The 24,521-nt window shown below is 37.1% G+C and overlaps 2 protein-coding genes, 1 non-coding gene and 1 pseudogene across 4 annotated transcripts; 1 reads left to right on the top strand and 3 right to left on the bottom strand.

Annotated features, from left to right (window-relative positions):
- Positions 1 to 2,013: 2,013 nt before the first annotated feature.
- On the bottom strand, positions 2,014 to 2,651 carry LOC137736231 (phytolongin Phyl2.2-like; annotated as a pseudogene).
- A 296-nt stretch (positions 2,652 to 2,947) lies between these two features.
- On the top strand, positions 2,948 to 5,608 carry LOC137736703 (probable GTP diphosphokinase CRSH, chloroplastic). The gene is made up of 4 exons (XM_068475937.1): positions 2,948 to 3,393; positions 3,686 to 4,618; positions 4,719 to 5,000; positions 5,220 to 5,608. Exons 1-4 carry the CDS (start codon positions 3,016 to 3,018, stop codon positions 5,373 to 5,375), a joined length of 1,749 nt encoding a protein of 582 aa, XP_068332038.1. The 5' UTR covers positions 2,948 to 3,015; the 3' UTR covers positions 5,376 to 5,608.
- Positions 5,609 to 6,309: 701 nt separating this feature from the next.
- Positions 6,310 to 12,225, bottom strand: LOC137736704 (CBL-interacting serine/threonine-protein kinase 1-like). 2 transcript variants are annotated; one of them, XM_068475939.1, is made up of 12 exons: positions 11,804 to 12,225; positions 11,380 to 11,442; positions 8,436 to 8,507; positions 8,207 to 8,314; positions 8,018 to 8,098; positions 7,747 to 7,926; positions 7,437 to 7,646; positions 7,232 to 7,345; positions 6,996 to 7,112; positions 6,796 to 6,858; positions 6,598 to 6,672; positions 6,310 to 6,505 (listed from the first exon to the last, which is right to left on the bottom strand). In XM_068475939.1, the coding sequence occupies exons 1-12, from the start codon at positions 12,023 to 12,025 to the stop codon at positions 6,443 to 6,445; spliced, it is 1,368 nt and encodes a 455-aa protein (XP_068332040.1). In that variant the 5' UTR covers positions 12,026 to 12,225; the 3' UTR covers positions 6,310 to 6,442. The 2 variants fall into 2 exon arrangements, with proteins under 2 accessions (XP_068332040.1, XP_068332039.1); XM_068475938.1 differs by lacking the exons at positions 11,380 to 11,442; positions 11,804 to 12,225 and adding an exon at positions 9,209 to 9,309.
- Positions 12,226 to 14,312: 2,087 nt separating this feature from the next.
- On the bottom strand, positions 14,313 to 14,385 carry TRNAF-GAA (transfer RNA phenylalanine (anticodon GAA)). The gene has a single exon. It is a non-coding gene; the product is annotated as a tRNA-Phe (tRNA).
- Positions 14,386 to 24,521: the final 10,136 nt, after the last annotated feature.

Below are 24,521 nucleotides of genomic sequence, written 5' to 3'. Positions count from 1 at the left end.
AAAAGCCCACTCACTGGTATGTAGAAGAATCGTAACCCCCTTGCCTTGAGTGACTGCGCTCGTCCTCGGGATAGGTCTTACCTATATGTGAAACAACTATAAAAACGTTATTTTAAAGCACATAACCCAAACTAGGTAATAACTTATCATACAATGCTCAAATGGGATGTATGAATACACCAACGTGATCTACTCAACCTCACGAACATCCCCATATTGTTAAAATAATTTTCTGACGTCGCATGCACCCCCACAAGTCGGCCAAGGCACGGCCACACGCGCAAGCACGTGCCTGGCACACTGACGACGTCAGTTAACGCCGTCAGGAATATTTGGTTAAATTTGACAGATTCCGTTAAAGTTAACCTAACGCCGTTAAGAATATTCCATCCAAACTGATGGAATATTCCGTCGTCTTCTCCGGCCAACCTCCAGTGCCGAAAAACCGGGAAATTTTCCAAACTTCATTTTTCACTCGTTTTTCACCCAAAATTCACGAAATTGGTACCAAAATGAAACTTACAACTAGAGGAACAAAACCTTACCACTTTCAAGCACTAAAACCAACGGAATCTCGCCGGAAAAACTCCACCAAATCCGGCCAAACCTGCAACTCACGATCCCAACGTCCAAAACCTTCAAACGAACCACCCCGAGCTTCCTAAGGACCTCACCAAGCTTCCTACAAGCCTGAAATTCCCAAAAACACATGAATTTACGTGTGCATGAACAGTACCCCGATTTGAACATCTCGAGTTCAACGTGAAAACGAAGGTTCCCTTACCTGAAATGGGTATGGTTGAACTCCTAAGAACCTCACGAGCACAAATGTATAGTTTTCTTCCTTGATCTACCACGTTTTCGAGCAATTGGGTTCTTGTCCGTACATATGAAGAAGAAGGGAAAGAGACAGAGACTCGGGACAGGCAGAAGATGAGACTGAAAGTGTGAGGGTGTGTGTGTGGTCCAAATGCAGCCAACCAAATCCCCAAAACGACCACACAACGAAACAAAATCACTAGGGGCAAAATCGTCATTTCACCCATACGGTATGAAAAATCCGGGACAGGCTGTCACAATTTTCATTTCTGTAGTTTCAATTGTCGCAATTAAAAATTGCAGAATTTAATAATTGTCGCAATTTAAAAAGAAAATTGTTATTTACGTACTCATTTTTATTAGTTAATTTTTGTTAATTTTTTTATTATTGATCATCTTCAATTCATATGATTCGATGGTCAAAATTGATAGAGGTGTGTCAAAAGTAAAATTAGAAATTAGAAATTGAGATGTGTATGCAGAGATTTATAGAGATATAGCTCAATAACCGTATTTGTGGATTTATCTTCCTGATGGATGAGCAATGAGACATTATGTTAAAATGTCAATATATGAGTCTAAACATTTTGACATGTTAAGATGACCTAAAAAAAGAATTTACGCTCCATATGTCACACCCAATCAGTGTTTAAACTGTTGACGAAATTGTCAATATTTTCATCAAATTGTTCCAAAAATTAAGGATCGATTTAGTAAAAAATATTCGAAAAATAAAAAATTAATATAAGAAAACCAATAAATATTGACGATATTTACTGGTTCACTGTAAAAATTTTGACAGAATCCATGACAGATTTCAAAGCTTTTGATTTTTTTCATTATAAAGTTTTTCTACAGGTTTGGTTTGGTATTGCTGTGTGCTTTGGAAAAAAATTGCTTATGCTGTGCTGTGAGAATAAGCAGTTGTGAAATAAAGCAGCAAGGTGTTTGGTAAACTTTTTTGTGAAAGCATGCTTTTGGAAAGAAAAAAAACAGTATTATAGTGTTTGGTAAACTTTTATGTAAAACAGCTGTAACTGTGTGAAATGATAAAAAAAAGAGTATAATATTGAATGTGTCATTAATTTAATTTTCTTAACAAATAAAATAAAGGTGAATTACTAAATTTTCATCCATCTTCAAAGTAAAGTACATTACAACACCGAAACACCAAAACCTCCCAAATCCACCCATTCAACCGTCAATGCACTTGAATCCCTTGCAAACCCACAACCAAATCCCAAACAACACGGCGCAAACAAACAAGTCAAGGATCCAAACATGCCTCCTCCAAACTTGCTTGGCCTTTTGGCGGTCACCCGAATGCAAAAGACCACTCTTTTGTGTTGGCAACGGACAATCTCTAAACTCACCGCCATAGCATCATCGCACACATCCACCTTCTTCTCCATTGCAGTCACATCTTTGCAAAGATCGCCATTAACCTCCCCAGATAACCTCATCTTCTTCTTCAACCCTTTGCTCGGAATCTTCCCAACCAGTGGTGTCAGCACCATTTTCTTCCCTTTACTTACACCAAAACTTGGATTCCGACTGGCTGCCGGCGAATTGGGCAAGTCCGAGGCCATTACTTTTCGCAAAATCGAATCAAACTAGACTTGCAAGCAACTAGGGGCAAAATTATACCGAACCAAGATCGATCTACTTCCACTAACATCCTCAAAACCGGATTTCAATTGGTTTAAGAACAAAAGCGCCTCGGAGTCATCGAGCTCGGCATCGCAGATAGCGAAATACACAAAAGGTTTAGAAGTGAGATGCCAGAGCAAGGAAGAGAAGTGAGACGCGAGGGGTGAGGGTAGGATCGTCATTTGAAAATTTTCATTAAACGTTACTGTTCACCCTTGTTGCTGTGATAAAAAAGCCAGTTTTTGAAAGCAGCAAATAACTACTTCCCATTTCTAGCTGTTTCTCACAATAGATTTGGAAATAAGCGCTTTGTTGTTGAGTTACAAAACACAATATTGAGCTCAATTTTTTTTTTTCATCCCAGCTTTAAAAAAAATTTAATCTATACAAAGCTAGGGCTAAATTATATTTTAAAATTCCTATTACGTAAAATGAGGAATAACTTAGAAAACCACATACGTGTCCTGTCCTGTCCTCACTACGTAGTACTCACCAGTCACCACCTCTCTTTACTTCTCCACCACGAAGAAACCAGTCCATCCATCCATGGAGCTTTACCTTCCCCACCCTCACCACCGTCTTCCTCACCAGGACCCAATACCCAGAACCCTCGACCCTACCGTACGGATCTTCCCTTTCACTCTGACTCTACGGAAATGCAACCAGCGAAGCCGACGGCATGGTTTCTCCAAGACGAGGTCGTTTCTGCTGGAGCAGACCGGTGGGAAGATGGTGGTGGAGCTCGTGGGGGCGTTCAACGAGCTCACGGAGAGGATGGGCATGCTCTCCAGCAGCGGCTCCCACTTGCTCTTCAAGGCTCTCAAGCTCTCCATTCCTTTGCTCCATGCTCTGCCTCTGACCCCAGATGGCCGTTCTTCTCTCTCCAGAGCCCTCTCCATCTCTCTCCTCCTCGCCGACCTTCAGGTAACGGAGACTTTTGGTTTTCCGGGAAATTGGCTGAAACGATGAATTTATAAATCCAAATTGCTGAAATCATCGTTTCTCCGTAAATATTTGATCAATGTGTAGTTGATGATTGATTATTTTTCAGCAAATATTTGTAAAGTATTTGATTTTGATCAGTTCAGCAATTCGTATTTGTATAATGATCGTTTGAGTCAACTCTCTCTTTTTGTAATTTTTTAATTTCTGGTCCTTCAGTTGTGTAATTTGGATGAACTCATTAATGGGTTTTAAGTAAATTTGATTGTTGTAGATGGATGCTGAAGTAATTTCAGCTGGGATTCTCCGGCCAGTTGTGGAGGCCCGTTCAATTTCGATTCTCGATGTTAGGAACCAGATTGGTTCTGGCACCGCGCATCTCTTGCACGAAAGCTTGCGGGTTATGAAAGTCCCTTCAAAAGTTGATGTCTTGGATGATGACAGTGCAACTGCATTGAGGAAGTTTTGCTTGACTTACTACGATATGAGGGCTGTGATTTTGGACTTGGTGCTCAGGCTTGATGTGATGCGGCATCTTGATTACATGCCGCAGTATCAGCAGCAGTTGACATCTCTAGAAGTAATGAGGCTTCACGCACCGTTGGCTCATGCTGTTGGGGCCAACTGGCTGTCATTGGAGCTCGAGGATCTTTCGTTTCAGTACTTATTTCCAAATTCGTACCTTTATGTCGATTCTTGGTTGAGAAGTCATGAGACTGGAAGTAAGCCTCTGGTGGATGTGTACAAGGAACAGTTGTTGCGGTCGTTGAGAGTTGATCCGTTGTTGGCAGACATGGTGGTTGATGTTTCAGTTGATGGGCGGTATAAGAGTCGCTATAGCACAATGAAGAAGCTGTTGAAGGATGGTAGGAAGCCAGAGCAAGTGAATGATGTTTTGGGATTGAGAGTCATATTGGAGCCTAGAGATGGAGAAGATATGGCTGAGGTAGGGGAACAAGCATGTTACAGGACGCGCGAAGTTGTTCGATCTATGTGGAAGGAAATGCCTCACAGGACAAAAGACTACATTGCAAGGCCCAAGAAGAATGGGTACCGGAGTTTACATATGGCAGTTGATGTTAGTGACAGTGGGAGGAGAAGGCCGTTGATGGAAATACAGATAAGGACTAAGGAGATGGACATGTTGGCAGATGCTGGAATGGCATCTCACTCATTGTACAAAAGCGGTCTTACAGACCCAGAAGAGGTTGTTTGATTTATGCACTTGATATTTGCTAATTTTGAATGTTTGTCTTTTACGTTCAGCATGTTTTATTGGAGGCTTATAATCAATCGTTGATGATCAGGCAAAGAGGCTTAAGGCCATCATGATGGCTGCTGCCGAATTTGCTGCGTTGCGGCTTAAAGATATTAATCACGAAGGCATTGAGACTGAGCAGAGTCAGAATAATCGAGCATTCCGCCTTCTTGACAAGAATGGAGATGGTAGGATCAATATTGAGGAACTTATGGAGGTGATGGAAGAGCTTGGTGCCCCAGGGGAAGATGCATGTGAGATGATGCAGCTACTTGATGCAAATAGTGATGGTTCACTTAGCTCGGATGAATTTGAGTTGTTTCAGAAACAGGTAAAGATTTTCGTCCTTCACAATAGGAGTAGTTAGCCGGAAAAACAAATATTAGAAGGATTATTGGTTTTTGTTCAGCATTTCTGTTCCTTTTCGGGTTGTGGGGAGAGAAAGGGTGGTGTTAATGAGATGATTCAAATACCGGATAATAGTGATACTGGTGTAGAATTTGCACATTCGCGCCATTGAAGAACTTATGTTTCTACCTATGTCTTGCAGGTTGGCTTTATGCGTAATTTCGAGGAAAGAGATGAGCAGTACAAGACCGTGTTGAATGAGAAACTTCAAATTGCAGACAGTAGCAGTTTGATCCAGGTGTCTGGTGAAGATCTTAGCAGCAGGGCTTCGGAATTAGATTTGCTTGCATCCGGTTGAAGACTTATCTGTAGTCTCTCATTCACCATGTAAATATAAGGTTTCCAAGTGTATATGCTAAATTTCTCGTCTATTGTTCAGGTGTCCTAATGGTTTAGAACATGTTGGTTCCAAAAGGATAGCCTGATTTGTACCGTGTATACGACGAGGAGTGATGTATCTGTATTCTGTAATTAACTATCCAACATTGTATTCCCTCTCTTTGCGATTATAATAAAGAATGTATACCGTCATTGCAGGCTACTGTCTTTATGTGTTGGTACTTAAAAAATTGATTCGACAGTTAATAACGCGATAGAATGGCTTCAATCTTCCCTAAGTTCGAACCAAATAATGAAATCGACTCATCGATTCATTCCATCTATTCTTTGATTCCATTCACCGGCAATTAACTCCCAACTAAGGTTACAGATGAAGCATTAGGAGGCATCCACCATCATGGGTTAAAGGGTAATGGGCAGGAAAGTAGTCCGAAGTTGTGGGAATTTCAGCACTCCACACATTCTGTTTGTAACTTTTCTGCAGGTCTATCATCGGCAGCTAAAGCAACCTGAAAATGGCTGAAAAACCTGGTTGTACGCAAGCGGGTACAGGAGTTTGCATATGGCAGTTGATGTTAGTGACAGTGGAAATAAAACTTGTTTGGTCTTTGTTCTTCTCTGCATATTGAATCTATGCTTAACTTTAAGCAGAGACGAGAAGTACAAGACCGCGTTGAATGGAAAAATTCAAGCTGCAGAGAACAGCAGCTTGATTCAGGTTACATGGTAAAAATATTGGCAGCAGCATTGCAGCAATGTATTTTCTAGCATCTGGTTGAAGACAGCAGGCACTCTCTTGTTCACCCAGTTACTTTGTTTTACTACAGCATTTTTTAACCCGAGATGAAGGGCTCAGGACATCGGAAACAATCTGCCGGTGCTGAGGGCTAAACTACACAAGTATGTTTTTCTCGCAATCTGAATCATATTTCGCATTTACTCGAGTCTTCCATCCAAAACTGAATATTTACATAAAATTGTAATATATGGATACACACACACACACTCTATATGCATTTAATCACACTAGCTGGTCAGCAACTCTTGGGTTGAGGGAACACCTAAATCGTTTGATAGCTTTTTACACAACTGCACATACCAAAAGAACTGATTTAATGCCAGAAACCCAAGAGAGAAGGGGTGTAGTGGTAAATTTGCAAGAGAGGGGGGGGTATGCGTACCTGTCTATATGCAGAAGAATCACCATATGATTTTCTCAACTCTACTACAAATAAAGATGGGCTTATCTCAAACACCTGATGCAATTATGAACATAATTTATCAGTTGATATTCAAGTAAACTTAAATTTTCAAATGCATGCCGGTAAATATACTTTTCCGGGAAGAAGTACTCCAAAAGTTTGGGAATGAAATTTTACCTCTGCTGCAGCTGATAGACTGCCCAGGCTTCTCACCCCTTTGTGTTCTTGCATCACTTTTAACTGAAATATCGAGAAAACATGACGATATTTTAGTCAATATTGACATGAAAACGACATGATTTATACGAGTTTATATGATTGAAGCGCAAGTATTTTTTTGGATTTGACTAGAAAATGAGGGTGTAAACAATACTAACCCTTCCATTTTTCTTCTGGACACAATATCCCATCTCCATTACGATTTCTTCGATTTTCTTGAGCAAATCTTTTGCACAGTGGTTGGATGCAAATCTGATCTTCCTCTCGGACACATCCTAAATTAACTCAGACAGAATGCAGATATCACAGTCAGATATAATCAAGAACTTTCAACTTCGGTAGAAAAATCAAAACATACAATGCCAAACAAGAAGATAAATCATTTTATCCTCACCTCTTTCTCAAAGAAGCCGGAGAGGTCTAGACACGAGGACATTCCGATTAACTGAAAGGCATTGATATGGGTGTGCGCATGCCGGGCGTCTGGACTCTTCTCCCCCTCAGATGGCTATACCAAAAGAAATAACTCTCAGTTTTAGCACAGATAAAAACGGATAGCCAAAAAGGGTAGATAACGGACAAGAATTGCGAATCCATACCACTTCATGTATTGAGAAAGCTTCATCATCGATGTTTACATCTTCTTCTTCATCAGGGTTTACAGGAGAGTAATCCTGCTTGAACCATTCATCTGACTTGATGCCGGTCATTGTTATTCTGGTAGCAGGGTTGGGATCGAAAATCCTCTTGATCAAGTTTTTTGCACCAGGTGACAACCATTTCGGTATCAAAGCTTCCCCCTTAATGATCTGAAATCCCCTAAAAATATTAGCATCGAGGCGATGGAGTGCAAACGATAAAAGTTCCTCCACTCAACGTAAGAAAGATTCAAAGAGAATTCGTCAATACCTTCTGATAGAGAACTGCAAGATTTCTGTCATCAAAAGGGAGAAATCCGGTGAGAATGACGTATAAGATGACACCACATGACCATATATCGGAGGTGGCACCATCATAACCTTTGTTAGCAAGAACCTCGGGAGCAACATAGTTGGGGCTTCCACAGGTTGTATGAAGCAAACCGTCTTCCTGACATATCAGAAACAATCAAAGGGTTAAATTACTCGTACTTGACCCGAAACTTAACACTTAAAAAGTTTGGTTTGGAAGAGTAATGTACCCGAAAATGTTGGGGCAAAGCACTGAGGCCAAAGTCCGATATCTTTATATTCCCCTTGGCATCAACAAGAACATTTTCAAGCTGCAACCAGAACATACAATATTTGTAAGTGTGAGCAAACTGGAACACAATGCAGTTTGTTTTGGCTCCATGTCGTAAAAATAAATGTTTGGGAAATGCAGGAAGTACCTTAAGATCCCGATGGAAGACGCCTTTGTTGTGACAGTAGCTCACACCGTCGATTAATTGTTGGAAAAGCTTCCTGCCTTCAGTTTCTGTAAGTTTTCCATGGTGTGCCTGCAGCACGGAGAAACTTATTAGTATAACCACTACTTAGTAACTTATATGTTTCCGTCATGTGCTCATTCGATAACCATTTTGTTTTTGTTAGAAGCTGCTTAGAGTAAGAGCTCCTTACAATTTTGTCAAACAATTCGCCGCCGGTAACATATTCTAGGACCATGTAAATCTTGGTTTTGCTAGCTACAACCTGCAAGATGAGCACAATTTTAGTATCAAACGAAGCATTGTAGGTCATTGCTTTGAATACCCTAATAAAAATGATTAGAAACAAGGAATATTATCTTATTTTTCTCAATTCCAAACTATTGCTACTAACAATTTCTTTGAAAATACTTGGGCCGATTGTATGTAAGGAGTCATTCATTCTCGCAGACAAATCACAATTTGACATATGATAGTGTTGGAAGAGGTCAAGAGTTGGAACTACTCCTTCCCTTTCACAAAAAAAGAAATTGAAGAACTGTATTTTTTTAAATAAAAAAAAAAAACTTAGATGAGATTATCTTTTCGTTAATAGTTGTGTGTGAGACACCTACTTGTCCTCGGAGGATCAATTTGGCCTAACAAAAAGCATATTCTTAACCAATATGCTTACACTTCTCCCCTTCCTTTCTTTTTCTTATTAAAATTCATTTATTTTTTACTATATTATTTCTGTCTTGATTAGTCTGAAGCGAAACATAAAGGTATTTATACTAAACAATTGCATAAGACGATTATTGTACATCCTAATATTAATTTACAATACTAAAATATATTTTTAAGGTACTTAATGAATATACTAAGCCACCTGTCATTTTCGTTTTTAATTTTAATGGGGACAAAGTAGGCATAAAGTTACGGCGTTACGAAAAATGGGTGAAAATAATTAAAACGTTATTGATTGACCTTATCCACCACAAAGCTTTCATGTGGGACCGCACTCTAAACTCCGAGAAGCTAATACCCGTTGGTGGGTTTTCCAGATCATTCCACGCAAGAACTACCGCAGCCCGTAGGGAAGTGGGGATGACAACACTGTAGACACGTGGCTTTTAGGGACGGGTTGGTGAAGACAGCTGTACTCAAAAGTGAGACTTCCATGAATTCTCTATCATTTCATGTTTTTAACACAAGGCATGAAGATTAACGTTAAACTATGAGGTCCACTTTGAAATAATCTACTTAGCATTTCTTGCGGTAAGGCCTACGGACATGTAAGTCTTATCTCTAATATAGATATTGTATAAATATGGTAAGATTAGCATTTTTTACGTCCAACTTTTCATTTCAAACAAGAAAAGGTTAAAACTTTTCATTTTAAAGATTAGATTACTATTCGAATTCTAAAAATCAACAAATATTTTGATCACCAAAACCAAAAAGAAGTTTTTTGTTTGGGGATTTTTTCAGTGCCTTCGCCAATACATCTACTTATATTATAATACATGTTTAGTTTCTTAATAATTTTTTAAGTAATTAGTTGATTGGTCATCAGATCATTAGAAAAAAGTTGATTGGTCATCAAGCTGGTTTCCTTGACAAGGTCATCAAATCACAATTTAAAATCAAGGGTCAACGTTCAATCACGCTGATTAACCGGATCGAAGAAAGACTAATAACATTTCATGGATAATCCAATCGAATGAGGATTGAGGATCCCGAGAGAATCCTCATCCCACATAACCATTGACATATTTCTTAGCAGAACCCAAGATTGTGTAATAATGTGTGATGCAAGGTTTAGTTTGGTGTGCTAGATGTCACCGGTTATATTCAATTAAAATGTCTATGATATGTATTTTGGACATGTTAAGACCGACAGGTTATGAATTTAAAATAAGATGGGTTGTGTACCTTATTCTTATACACAAGTTACAAGTTCGTCTCAATGATTTCCTTCTTAATCTGCATGAATTCTTTTTTGTTGCGTGATCATCTTATTTCATTTGGTCGTCAATCATCTTCTTCAATCTTTAGGTGATCTTCTTTGATTTCGCTGTCAACCACCTTCTTTGATTTTTCAAAGATCTTCTTCTTCGATTTTTCTTGCAATTTTCTTCTTCGATTTAAGGTAATACTAGGAAGATTAAATTTATAGCTAAAATTTTAGAAATTAAAGGACATGGAAGTTGATGATTGATTTATTACTTAAGTATTGATAAACGTGTTCATTTCTATTAATGACATATCATTTAGTTTCCCAAGCATTACCCTCTTATCTGAGGTGTGGTGGGTCGACAGTGGGTGGTAGGTGGTGAGTTTACAAGTTCCCATTTATTTTGAATTGTAGGTGTCACATGTATGGGTTTTGGGTTGATGAGCGGGGATTGCTGATTTAAGGGGAGCTTTTTTTATATTTTTTTGACAAACAATATTATTTACATTAAGAGAATGAAGTGTTCAATAAAAATAAAAATAAAAATAAAACGAGGGGAATGAGTTAAGCCTCACAATGAACCAGCAATAATGTGGTTCAAATTCGCATTTGAGAAGAATCGAACCTAAAACCTCTCACTTATAAGTAAAAAAACATACTATTAAATAGTAATACTAAGTAGAATCAAATTTCAATTTTTATTAGAATAACGTGGTGAGGCTCCTACAACCTGAGCGAGAAAACTCCCAACCTATCTCAAACTAAATTGAGTTGTCTGCATCAAACGATAAACACAACTTCCATCCTATCCACTTCAATCATAGCCTAATCAATCCAAAATACCAAAACCCTAAATTAACAGCCAAAAAAAGGTAACATGCGAAGCATAATCTTGAAAGTGACAACTGAGGCCATAGGGGAAATATTGTGGTCCATTTGGGTTACCTACTAATACTATTTTAATCGCGTATCAGCACGGACACATGGTGAACATCAGAAAATGTTACCAAGTAAAACCAAACATCCTACCGATGGACTCATGATCCGATGTGACTATTAAAGTATTAGTGCGCTGTAAGTCCGTAATTAGTGGAGGATTAAAGATTATGTTGATGATGATTATCAAACTATTGTTTAAACAATTATAATTGACTTAAACCAGAAGAACACGATTAGCAGAGTTGTAGTAGCATTGTCGTACCTCATGTAATCTGACAACGTTGGGATGCTTGAGTAGCTTCAATGTTCCAATCTCATTCTTTATCTGCAAATTTTCAGTTCTGTTATTTTCTTCGTCAAATTTGAAACGAACAAAAATACAGATACATGTTAGGCCAGTTTGACACACTTGAGTTTCAATATCTTGCATGTAAATTAGAGTAGTTTAAAATATTATTCCGCAAAGAGAAAGTACGGGAAATTTTTCTAAAACGTACAAAAACTTGAATGCCAATTTCAGTTGCAGGATCCATAACTCCAACCCAAAGTTTAAGAATAATCCCATTAACGAAAGATTAAAACGTTTAAGCAAAAAGATTAAAACTTTGAAACAGAAAAAAATAACCCATTAATTAGAGATTAAAACTTTGAACAAAAATTAGGATTAAAAGGAAAAAAAGAAGAACCTGGTCGGTTATTTTGAGGTCAATAATTTTGTTCTTCTCCAGAATCTTAACAGCAAAGGACTGGCCGGACTCGACGTTCTTAGCAAATTTGACTTTCCCGAAATTACCCTCCCCGAGTGTCTTTCCAAGCTCGTATTTCCCCAGTCGCATTCCCTTGTTACTGTAATTTCCACCGTTCCTCTTGTTCTTGTCCTCCTCTCCTCCTTTTCTCACGATCACCATGTAATTACACGCCTGCTCTGTTTTTTTCCGTGCAGAGCGGTTACAGAAAATCTCCCCGGAAAACAAAAAACCAGTTTCTGAAAATTGTTCGGAGAAGAGGTGAAACGAAGCAAAAGTCCAAAGTCCAAACGGGCGGAAACAGAGAAGTATCTGGAAAGTTATGGAACCGATCTCTCTGTGCGTTGGACGGTTGGAGTTGTATGCTTATATAAAATGGGGGGATGAACTATGAGAAGGCAACTTGAGTTTCTAATAATTTGAGGAAGCCAATGGAGGAGTCCTGTATTTATACAGATGGGCTGTGCGTACAATGCACGTGTTGTGTGCGATAAATGCCAGAGGGGGAGGGGGAGTTGAACTGTAATTATGATAGAGACCGTGGTAAAAGTGGTTGTAATACTGTGTAATAAAAAACATTTTGACTTCAAGAGAAATTCTCGTCTCTTATTTTGACAAGAAGAAATTTTTCCAAATGTCATGTATGAAGTCAAGCGGTACTTCACGTGTCATAAAATAAGTAGAGAGATATGAAAAAAATATATTGTTTCTTTATTTGTATTGTGACATGTTAAGTATCGTTTGAATACACGTTTCTTAAAAAAATCTATGATTAACAAGGGACAAATATCATTTTAGAGGGATACATCAACAATATCTAGAAACTAAAGGTGACCAGAGAAATCTTTTTACTCGGATACATATATACATATATACATATATACATATATATATGTGTGTGTATCCTACATACATTGTGACATCCCACATCGCACAGGAGAGTGATCCTTATATGTATATTCTCATCTCTACCTAGCACGAGACCTTTTGGGAGCTCACTGGCTTCGGGTTCCATGGGAATTCCGAAGTTAAGCGAGTAACGCGCGAGAGCAATCCCAGGATGGGTGACTCATCGAGAAGTTCTCGTGTGAGTTCCCAGAAACAAAACCGTGAAGGCGTGGTCGGGGTCCAAAGTGGACACTATCGTGCTACAATGGTGGAGCGGGCCTGGGAAGTGATCCACCCCAGGCCGGGATGTGACATACATGGTATCAAATTCATGGATATCTAATTTTATTTTAGTTTATGAATTTAATACCAAAATCTTTATACAAATATTATGATTTGGTGATGTTCATCACTATTTATAAGTATGAGGTTTTAAGTTTGACTATCATGAATAGAGAATTCCGAGTAGAACCGGTTACACTAATTTGATGTGTTATTCAATAACACACATGTAGTCTCATATTCTAGTGGATAGGTGTTGGGTTTCTAACCATGGTCTTGAGTTCAAAATTCTCCCTCACCTAGATTATTGTAATGATTTCAAACTCTCCCATGTCCCCTAATAATAGTAAAAGAATTTTTCCCCAATAAAAAAAACACAACAAAAAAGTTTCAATGATGTGTTCATCCTTTCTATAGAGCGAACTGAAATTAAACTAAAAATTTTGTATAATTCTCATTTGTAAGAACATAATAAAATTAAAAAAAATTACCCATTCAGAAGTACATGATGAATATTTTGCAGGCTCGATAACAATTTTACTCCTTATCTTTATTATTTTACATATGAAACGTTACCTAATCCTAGTACAAATAATCAAAATTATAAGATATTAATCAGTTAGGATTGTCACGGAAGCGTGTCGTTGGTTGGATGACGGAGGGTTTGAAGATTACGGAGACACGGCAGTCGTGTGGGACTTGGGCAACGTCACGAGACTCACGACCAATACCGTGATTCTATTACTTTTTAGCCTCCAAACCCTAAACTATTAGCGACAATTTGCATCTTCTTTTGTTGCCAACCACCATCTTGTCATTTCACCCACACAAGAGCCTCCCATGCACTCTCAACCCTACACCCTTCCAGATGCTTTAATTTTCTACCACTATTTTATATTCCAACTTATCACGAGATTAAAAGGTATTACAACTAAGCATACTTGTTATTTCTTAGGTGTGTAGTTGCCTCACGTCGCTCATGTGACCGATGACTCTATTTTTTTTAATTTTTTTTCACGTATAGTTTCATGGGAAGTCAATGCATTTTGAATCCATGATGTTAACAAGGTGAAAGCATCAGGTGATGGATTATTCTTATTTTAGTGTCTTCTTCTTTAATTCTCCATTATGCGTTTTGCGTTAAAACTTTTCTATTTTAGTGTATGTTAGTGTAGAATATCGTTTGTATACTAAAAAAATGATTTATACTATTAATGAATATGTATGTCGACTCATATCAATTAATTTTTAGAATATATACTCATACAAATTACTCATGTGCCAGGAACCAGATTTGAACTGGTGACACGAGGATTTTCAGTCCTCTGCTCTACCAGCTGAGCTATCCCGACCATTCACGACGCATCATCCTCATTTTATTTTAATATGGGACTTGGGTCTAATGAAAAAAATAAAGTTATTGTAAAATAATAATAATATGACCTAATTCAATGCCAAAACATAACTTAAGGGATTAATCTTATTGAGGAGTGTTGGGAAGAGATTGGTTTGAATTGTGGACAATATTTTGACTGCTTCTTTTGCTTATGTAGCTATAAAAAAAAATAAAAATAAAAAAAGGAAAGGACAAAGCATGGGATAAACCACGTGTTGACAAAATATGACACTTGTATTGATCTGGTTTTGTGGCTGCCTTTTATTATCTATTTTTCATTTCCTTTCGAGCAGATGAGACTATTATTAATTGGAATATACTAATACATTAATATATCATGGGATATAACAGCCATCAACTACTGTATTTATCTAAAAGTCTTATCGATGAAGTTCATCTTTGTGGGAAAATAGAGCCATCAACCAAAGAGGTGGGGATTGCGAAAAACTTGACAATGAGTGGCCATAATAATTGGTTTGTATTCACTTTTAACGTGAGTCGAGTGTAAAATCTTTTAAGTACAAATGAAAATGATATCATTGAGTTGTAGTATTAAGTAGCCGTATATTACAACTTCTATTCACATAATCCCATATTTTTAATAGTCTGATTGAGATTGCTTTATTGAATATTATTTTATTTCATTTTTTGAATATTATTTTTGGTACAAGTTTCTTTAAAAAAATTATGAGGTTTACCTTCTTATGATATGATTAATATTTTAATTAAATCTTTAGCTTATATGCTACCATGATTGTGATACATGATTAATCAGATCAGATCAGATCTGATCACAACAATATGGAAGGTAGGAAAGGAAGTATTTACCATAAAAGATAGCAATGACAAAATCTTCTCCTTTCCAAAATGTTCATTTATTGTTTTTTAAAGATGTAATTAAAAGAATATTGAAAACTAGAAAGAACATGCTTTTTGCGTGCATATTCAGCCGTTAGCCCTACCCATTTGACATAAAAATATGAAAGTTGATGAAGAAAAATAAATAAATTATGAGATTGATTCGATGCCACTTTGCTTGGAAAAAGCGGATAGAAATGAGATGCCTATGCAATGCAAAATCATAGGACTCACAACTATGAATTCAAACACGAAATTTAAACACGAAATTTAAATATAAGATTAAATATTCATAATCACACGAGCTATACAGACAGTTTTCAAAATGCATGACGTACGTCCAAAACATTTCGTTGATCTATTTTATAATTCTCTGTATTATTTTATAGCCCCCTATACAGATTGAGCGTGAGAAGTGACGACACTCATGGAGCTGCCGTGTTACTCCACCACCTTGTTTGGTCTGTGCCGACAAATTCTTTTTACTCATTTTATTTAGCTTCCAAACGAAACTGAAAGCAAAAAAATAACATATCAAATATGATTGCATAGAATAGGCCAATACGGATGACTCGATATACATATTTGTCTCCCAATCAAGTTTCTATGATCAGCTAAAGTTCCATCATGCAGTAGTGTTTTATAAAGTTAATATCGGTGTTGCCAAGAACTTGTGGCTTTATTGGTTGAATCGTTTGATAGTGTATGTATTTTATTTTCTTTTGATAATTTGCTAGACATGTCGAATCTTGTATAACAACCGAGCTTTTTACTATCAAATTAAATTTGTCGGTGACAGGAGTTTCATTTTAGAATAAATTAGGTTATCATCTCTTTTTTTTTTTTTCCTTATTAATTGAAACCTTATTCATTCTTCATTTTTTATCAAAATTGACTTGTCCACCACTATTGTTCGCCACAGTGTGTGTCATGTCCATTGTTCAATTGCCTTTGTGTTATCTTCTCTTTATATTTTCTTAAAACTCAAAAGGACAACATAGAGTTCATCCAAAGGGCAGCAAATAGAATGCTCTAAAGTCACTTAGTACTCCGGTCTAGTGATACTCCTTTTCACTTGTAAGTGAGAGGTCTTAGATTCAATTCTCACCAAAGATAAGTTGAACCACATTATTATGGAAAACCCATTGTAAGACTTAGCTCACTCCCCCACCCCTTAATGTGGATATTATCGTGTGTTCAAAAAATAAATAGAATACTCTACAACGAGGAGCATGAGTTCTTTTTGTATATTTGTCTCAAATTAAAGAGATCAATATGCTTTCCAATTTTTCAATCCGAATTTTTTTTGTTTTTTTTTGTATTTTTGAACAAAAAAGTTTAGGGGGAGATTGGCTAATCTAACCACTAGCCTCAGGGCATACCAAAATCTCAAGCTGGAAGAACTTACACGTGACACCTAATTGCGATCTGTCGCTGATATGAATTTTCGTAAGAATTTACAGATCGTCTACCAACGAGAATTGTTGACAGCGAAGACCGAACTTGGATTGGAGGTTAACCACAAACACACTCTTACCAACTGAACCAACCTCGTTGGCATCCAGAAGATTCTTTTCTATTATTCAAGGTACAAGACAATAATAAAATCCAATACATAATTTTCAAAGATCACATTAAATAATAACAATAATAATAGTTATGGGACCTAGATCTATCGATCATGTGACCGATGACCCTCTCTTTTGCTTATGTGGCTACAAAGATTAGGATAAACCTCTTGATGAGAAAATATGACACTTGTATTAATCTGGTTTTGTGGCTGCCTTTTATTATTTATTTTGGACAAGAATTAATCTAAGATCTCTTACTTTTAATTAAAAAAATTATTATTAAATTATAGTACTAAGTAATTGTATATGTACAACTTTCTATGCACACAATCCCATCATTTCGGGGTAGCCTGACCAAGATTGTCCTACTGCCAACAGGGTCCTCTCAGGATTCTTTTAGTAAGGATATTTAAAATTTGTAAATCGTGTCCGTTTATTATACATCGTGCAGATAGTTTTTATTAGGTATTGTGTGTGTTTAATTTTAAATAAAAATATTTAAAATAATTTCTGACTGCACGATGTATGATAAATGGACACGATTCACGAATTTCCGATATCCTCACAAAAAGAATATGTCAAAGATCCGGATTCGTCCTACTGAATATATTATCTTATGTTCATCTTTCTATACTTATTTTGGTACAATTTTCTTTAAAAAATTATTAAATTTTACCTTCTTTCTATGCATATTATGATGTAAATAATATTTTAATTAAAATTATTATCTTATATGCTACCATGATCGCGAATCAAAAATTTCTCCTAACCAAAATGTTCATTTATTGCTTTGTTTTTTTTTAAGCTGTAATTAAAAGAATAATCGAAACTAGAAAGAACATGGTTTTTACGTGCATTCAGCAGTCAGCCCTACCCATTTGACATACAAATATGAAATTTGATAAACAAAAATAAATAAATTATGAGATTTATTAGATGCCACTGTGCTTGGAAAGAGTCGATGGAAGTGACAGATGCATAATGGTTACCTAAATTATAGGTACCATCCAAAACCCTAAATGATTGATTTGGTTCCACTTAATATTTGTCAAACATTTACTCATACTTGGAAGCAATTAGGAACAAAAATAACTCATCATCCAAAACCTCATATGAGTCTTTCAAGCGTTTTTCTATTCAAACACCGCTACCCATCTAAGTTCAACATGCATGATTTTCATAACAATTCGTTGGTCTATTTTATAATTCATATTATTTTATAGCTTCATATATAGATTAAACGTACATATTGCTTTATTAAGTTAATGATAGTGGTGGAGCGAGAATTCGAATACGAGTTTCAAATAAGAGTAAATATTTATAACCACTCAAGCTACGATTTATTTATTTATTTTTAAAATGCATGACTTTTAAAACATTTCGTTGACCTATTTTATAATTCTCTGTATTATTTTATATCTCCCTATACAGATTGAACGTGAGACGCGATGGTATTCATAGAATAAGCCAATATGGATAACTCGATATACAAACTTGTCTCCCAATCAAGTTTCTATTATTAGCTAAAGAATTTTGGGAATCTATCCTCAGATCCATTGTGATGTAGTTTTTTATACAGTTGAAGTTCTATTGGTGCAAGGAACTTGTAGCTTGAGCGATTAATTTTATTTTTTATTTTTTATATAGTGTATGTACCTTGTTTTCTTTCGATAATTTGTTGGACGCGTCTTTCAAAATACCCATGAACGTGACTTGCCATTATATTTAGTTTACCTTTTAATTTTCTTAGATAATATCTTAAAACTCCTAAAATCTTGTAGATAAATATTGTAGTATTCAATTTTAATAAAAAGTGTCACATCTCGGCGCGGGCGGGACCACTTCCCGGGCCCGCTCCACCACCGTAGCACGATATTGTCCGCTTTGGGTCCCGACCACGCCCTCACGGTTTTGTTTTTGGGAACTCACGAGCAACTTCCCAGTGGGTCACCCATCATGGGATTGCTCTAGCCCCTCTCTCGCTTAACTTCGGAGTTCCTACGGAACCTGAAGCCAATGAGCTCCTAAAAGGCATCGTGCTAGGTAGGGATGAGAATATACATTTAAGGATCACTCCCCTGGGCGATGTGGGATGTCACAATCCACCTCCCTTAGGGGCCCGACGTCCTCGTCGGCACACACGCGACCAGGGTTAGGCTCTGATACCAAATTGTCAGTTAACGCGTGAAAAGACGATTTTGCCCCTAGTGCGATTTCTTTACGTTTTGTGGGTATTTTTGGTTGGTTGTTGGCTGATGGTGGACCACACATTCCCCTCACCCTTTCTCCCTATCCCTGCACCCTGTCCTGAGTTCCCTTCCCTTCCCATTTCCTACCCATGTGTACGGACACACACACAAACACATCAAGCCTTCACAGATCGGAGAAATAAAGTACATATCCATGCTCGTGAGGTTCATTGGAGTCCAACCATACCCATTTCAGGTAAGAATACCTTCGTTTTCACGTCGAATTCGGGGTACCCGATTTTGGGTACTGTTCATGCACACGTAATTTCTTATGCTTTTGGAAATTTCAAGCTTGTAGGAAGCTTGGTGAGATCCTTAGGAGGCTCGGGGTGGTTCGTTTGAAGGTTTTGGACGTCAGGATCACGAGTTTCGAGGTTGGACGGAGTTGGGGGTATTTTCCAAGCAAGATTTCGTGGATTTTAGCACTTGAAAGTGGTATGATCTTGTTCCTCTCGTTGTAAGCTTCATTTTGGTACCAATTTTGTGAAATTTGGTTTAAAAACGAAGAAGATAGGACGATTTGAAAGTTTCCCGATTTTCCGGCGCCGGCGACGGCTCTGGAGTCTCGCCGGAGAAGATGACGGAATATTCCTAACGCTGTTGACGGAATCCGTTAAAGATAACGGAATATTCCTGACGGTGTTAACTGACGTCGTCAGCGTGCCAGGCACGTGCCTGCGCGTGGCCGGCGCGTGGGGGTGCGTGCGACGGTGAAAAATTATTTTAAAAATATGGGGATGTTCCTGAGGTTGAGTAGATCACGTTGGTGTATTCATACACCCCATTTGAGCAATGTATGAGAAGTTATTTCCTAAGTTTGGTTATGTGCTTTAAAATTAACGTTTTTATAATTGTTTCGCATATAGGTGAATCCTATCCCGAGGACGAGCGTGGTCACTCGAGGCAGGGGGGTTACGACCCTTCCACATACCAGTGAGTGGGCTTTTGGTTTTCCGTATATACCTATATACTTATATTTTTTCCCAGAAAGTGATTTAAAACGTTTATTCGTTACATGCCACATTTATATTGCCGGTTGTTATGCATGATTAGTTGCATTGTTAATTGTTTATATATATGTATATGTGGTGCTGCGGACGCACAGGTAAGTGTCAGGTGAGTTGTAATTTATGTTTACAGTTAGTAGTGATTTGAGATGCATAGAGAGCTCATAACCTGCACCCCCGGTGTTAGTGCTCCCGCCCAGAGTTGGGCACAGTCCTTCACGTGATGTTCACCTCCCGCACCACACACTCAGCTTGGATCCAAGTTAGGTGCACAGTCCTGTCGTACAGATCACTTTAGGTGGTTCCGACTCGTAGGTGACTCGCGACTATTCGCCCAGCCTTCACGTGATCGTAGCACTTGAGCGTATATATATATGTTACACCCAGACCTGTCGTAGAGACCACTTTAGGTGGTTCCGACTCGTGTGCAGGTCTAGTTAGTGAGATTGAGATTTGAGCTCTAGATTCAGCCGTACAGGTCATGTTAGGTGACTCCGGCTGACAGTTTATATGATATTGATGTGATATTACCTGAGCACTTGCATTTCATTTTGAGGTTTTGGCATAGCATATTCTTGAGCATTGGTGTATATATCTATATATCTATTTTCTGGGAAGTATACAGGTTTTACGGCGAGGGGTTATAACTATTTATTAAATGGTTTTCGAAAAGCTTTGTTTTTGCCCACTCACGCTTTTGTTTTGCGCCCTTCCAGGTTCTAGTTGGCTAGCACATTTGGTGGTTTCCCTGAGGATTTTCCCGGCATATCTGACAGAAGATCACCAGCGTAGGGCCACCTTCGGGTGTACTTTTATTGCGTCATTTTCTCCCGGACTACTTTAGGCTTTATGCTCTGTACTTAGCGTCATACTTATGCTTGCACTTGTTGTTATTACTTTATGTAAAACTAGCTTTTATTTATTCGTATTACTATTTCCATTATTATTTTATTAGCTTCCGCACTGTGCACATGGTTACGTCACTTTCACGTGACGGCCAGCATGCCCTGATCTCGATCGGGGCGTGTCAAAAAGTATTTCAAAATACCCATGAATGCGACTTGCCATTATATATGGAATTTAATAATTAACATTTTAAATTAAAAAAACACAATAATTACATATAATATAAATAAATATAAAAATGCTGACATGGCTATTTTTTAGGTGTCCTAATCAAATTTCCAAATAGAACCAATGTTTAATCTAAAGAGTATTAGAAAAGTGCAAGGGATTCTAATTTCCCTTTTTTTATTTTTTATTTTTTATTTTTTATTTTTTTTGGTTAACGAAAATTTAGGGAGAGATTGGTTACTCTCACCATCATCATCAGAGGGCATACCCACAATCTCAAGCCGGAATGACACTTAATTGCCAGCTGTCGTTAATATGAATTTATGTAGAAATTTACAAATCATCCATCAACAAGAATTGCAAACAGCAGAGATCGAACTTGAATTAGAGATTAACCACATGCACACCCTTACCAACTAAACCAACCCTCACCATCCAGAAGACTTTTTTTGTTATTCAAGGTAAGGACAACAATAAAATCCAATACATAATTTTCAATGGCCACATTAAATAATTACCTTGTAGAAAAAAAGAGTTTCCTTTCCGTGTGGGTGTCTATGACGTGGATTAAAGTATTATATTTAGGATCATGTCGTTTGCATATGGATAACGCATCATTTTCTCAAAAGATCGAGTCCTCACAAAATACTGACTTCCAATACGACATGGGATCCACTCAAACTAATGAGAAAGGATCATCGCAGGATTCTCTTTGTAAGGATTATGAGGATGTTCTAATCACATCCGTTTATTGTGCAATCAATTTTTATCAGATACTATTTATATTCAATTTTAAATATAAAAAAATTACAATGATTTTTTACTGCACGATGTACGATGAACATATATGATTGGAGGATTCCCATAAGTCTCACAAAGAGGATCTGGCGGCAAAATAATATTAAGTACCTAAAATTCTATAATATTTTTTTGTATTATTTTAAGGAGAAATTAGGTTCTCATTTTTTTTTTCTACTCCATTGATTAAGACCATATTCATTTTCAATTTTTAATCAAGGTTATGAGGTTTTATGAATCTCATTAATTATTTCAATAATAAAATATTTACATGTGACATCCCACATCGTCCAAGGGAGTAATCATTAAATGTATATTCTCATCCCTACCTAGCACGATGCCTTTTGGGAACTCACTGGCTTCGGGTTCCGTAGGAACTCTGAAGTTAAGCGAGAAGGGGGCTAGAGCAATCCCATGATGGGTGACCCACTGGGAAGTTGCTCGTGAGTTCCCAAAAACAAAATCGTGAGGGAATGATAAGCCCAAAGCGGACAATATCGTGCTACGGTGGTGGAGTGGGTCCGGGAAGTGGTTCCGCCCTAGGCCGGGTTGTGACAATTTGGTATTAGAGCCTAAACCTGGTCGTGGTGTGCCGACGAGGACATCGAGCCCCTAAGGGGGATGGATTGTGACATCCCACATCATCCAGGGGACTGATCATTAAATGTATATTCTCATCCCTACCTAGCACAAGGCTTTTTGGGAACTCACTGGCTTCGGGTTCCGTAGGAACTCCGAAGTTAAGCGAGAAAGGGGCTAGAGCAATCCCATGATGGGTGACCCACTGGGAAGTTGCTTGTGAATTCCCAAAAACAAAACCGTGAGGGAATGGTAAGCCCAAAGCGGACAATATCGTGCTACGGTGGTGGAGTGGGCCCGGGAAGTGGTTCCACCTGGGCCGAGATGTGGCATTACATGTCAAGATAATTAAATTTATTTGTATTTCTAAATATTTTTATTTAGTGTTAGAAACTTTACAATTGTTATATTTATATTTATGGCTAAACTTTGTATCATATATTTTTACTTTTAGTTTGTACCCATTTTTAATTTGCAAGCCTTTCTTTTTGTTTTTTTTTTAAATTATACCAAGTTTCTTTTCAGTTTCAATTTGTACTCATATTTTAATTTCTTTTTGTGCCAATATTTTTAAACTTTTATTTTTTAACCTTTTATTTGTACCCGTAATTTATTCACAATGTACCCATTTTTATTTAAAAATGTACTACTTTATTGCATGCAATATGTACGAATTTCTTTTTTGTTTTGTAATTACCATTCCTTTTATGTAAAATGTAACAATTTTTTAATGTAAAATCAGATGTACCCACTGTTTTTATATAAAATCCACGTCTTGTTTTTTTTTTTTTTTTAAATTTTTTTTATTTTTAAATTTTTTTTATTTTATATAAAACGTACCCATTTAATTTATATGGAACGTGCCCACTTTTTTGTATAAAATGCACCAATTTTTTGTATGTGCAATGCACCCACATTTTTTTTTTATATAAATGTACCAATTTTTTATATGTAAAATATACCTAAATTTTATTATATAAATGTACTCATATTATGAAAATAAAATAAAATAAATTCTAAAATGCACCCATAAGCAATTTTTTTGTTGTTGAAACCCATACACAAATTTCAATAATTAATTGGTGGTGTAAATAAAAGAAAATTAACGGCTTGAGTCTTTATTGATATGATTACATATCTTTTATTATTATGCCAATTATGCGGAGATGGACTTCAATCTAAAACCTAAAATGCATAAAGTTTGAGTTTATAACAGTTAGAGACTAGGATTTCAACTAAAATATCCCTATTTTAAATTAGTATCAATCTTTTTAAATATTCTATACAAGTATATAACTTATCGAAATGTCACATCGGTTAGTTCCAATTAATTTTTTTGTTACATGTACACTAGAATAATGGTAAAAAAAAAAAAAAAATTCTAGAAAGACATGAAGATGAAAAGAGAAATAAACAAATTCACGAATAAAATGGAAAATAAAAATGAAGATTGGAAATCTCCTAACAAAGAGGGTTAAGAATTCAGATAGGATTTCAAGGAGCTTGTTTCTACTCGAGGGATTTCCTCATTTGCCGATTTTCAGCTAGTAAAGCTTCCAGTTCTTCTTTGTGGATAGTGAAGATGATGGTGGCTGCATCATGGTAGTCCATACCATTTTAGTAACCTCCATGACGTTCTTCTTGATGTTGGCAGCTTGAGTTGTAGGTGGAATTTGTGATTATGCGTTGTGTTTGGAGGTGATGGTCTAAGGGGGTGATGGTGACCGTGTTTGATCCACTTTGCCCAGGGGAGAGGATCCTCTATGCCTTATATGTATATGCCCACCTCCATATAGCATGTGACATTTTGGGAGCTCACTGGCTTCGGAGTTCATCGGAACTTCGAAGTTAAACGAGTTTGCGTGAGAGCAATCCCAGGATGGGTGACCCACTGGGAAGTTCTCATGTGAGTTCCTAGAAACAAAACTGTGAGGGTGTGATCGGGGCTCAGAGTTC

The sequence above is a fragment of the Pyrus communis genome, chromosome 6, assembly GCF_963583255.1.
Source record: "Pyrus communis chromosome 6, drPyrComm1.1, whole genome shotgun sequence".
Classification (NCBI taxonomy): Eukaryota; Viridiplantae; Streptophyta; class Magnoliopsida; order Rosales; family Rosaceae; genus Pyrus; species Pyrus communis.
The sequence above is the reverse complement of the archived record's forward strand: the minus strand, read 5'-3'. Positions and strand labels throughout refer to the sequence as shown.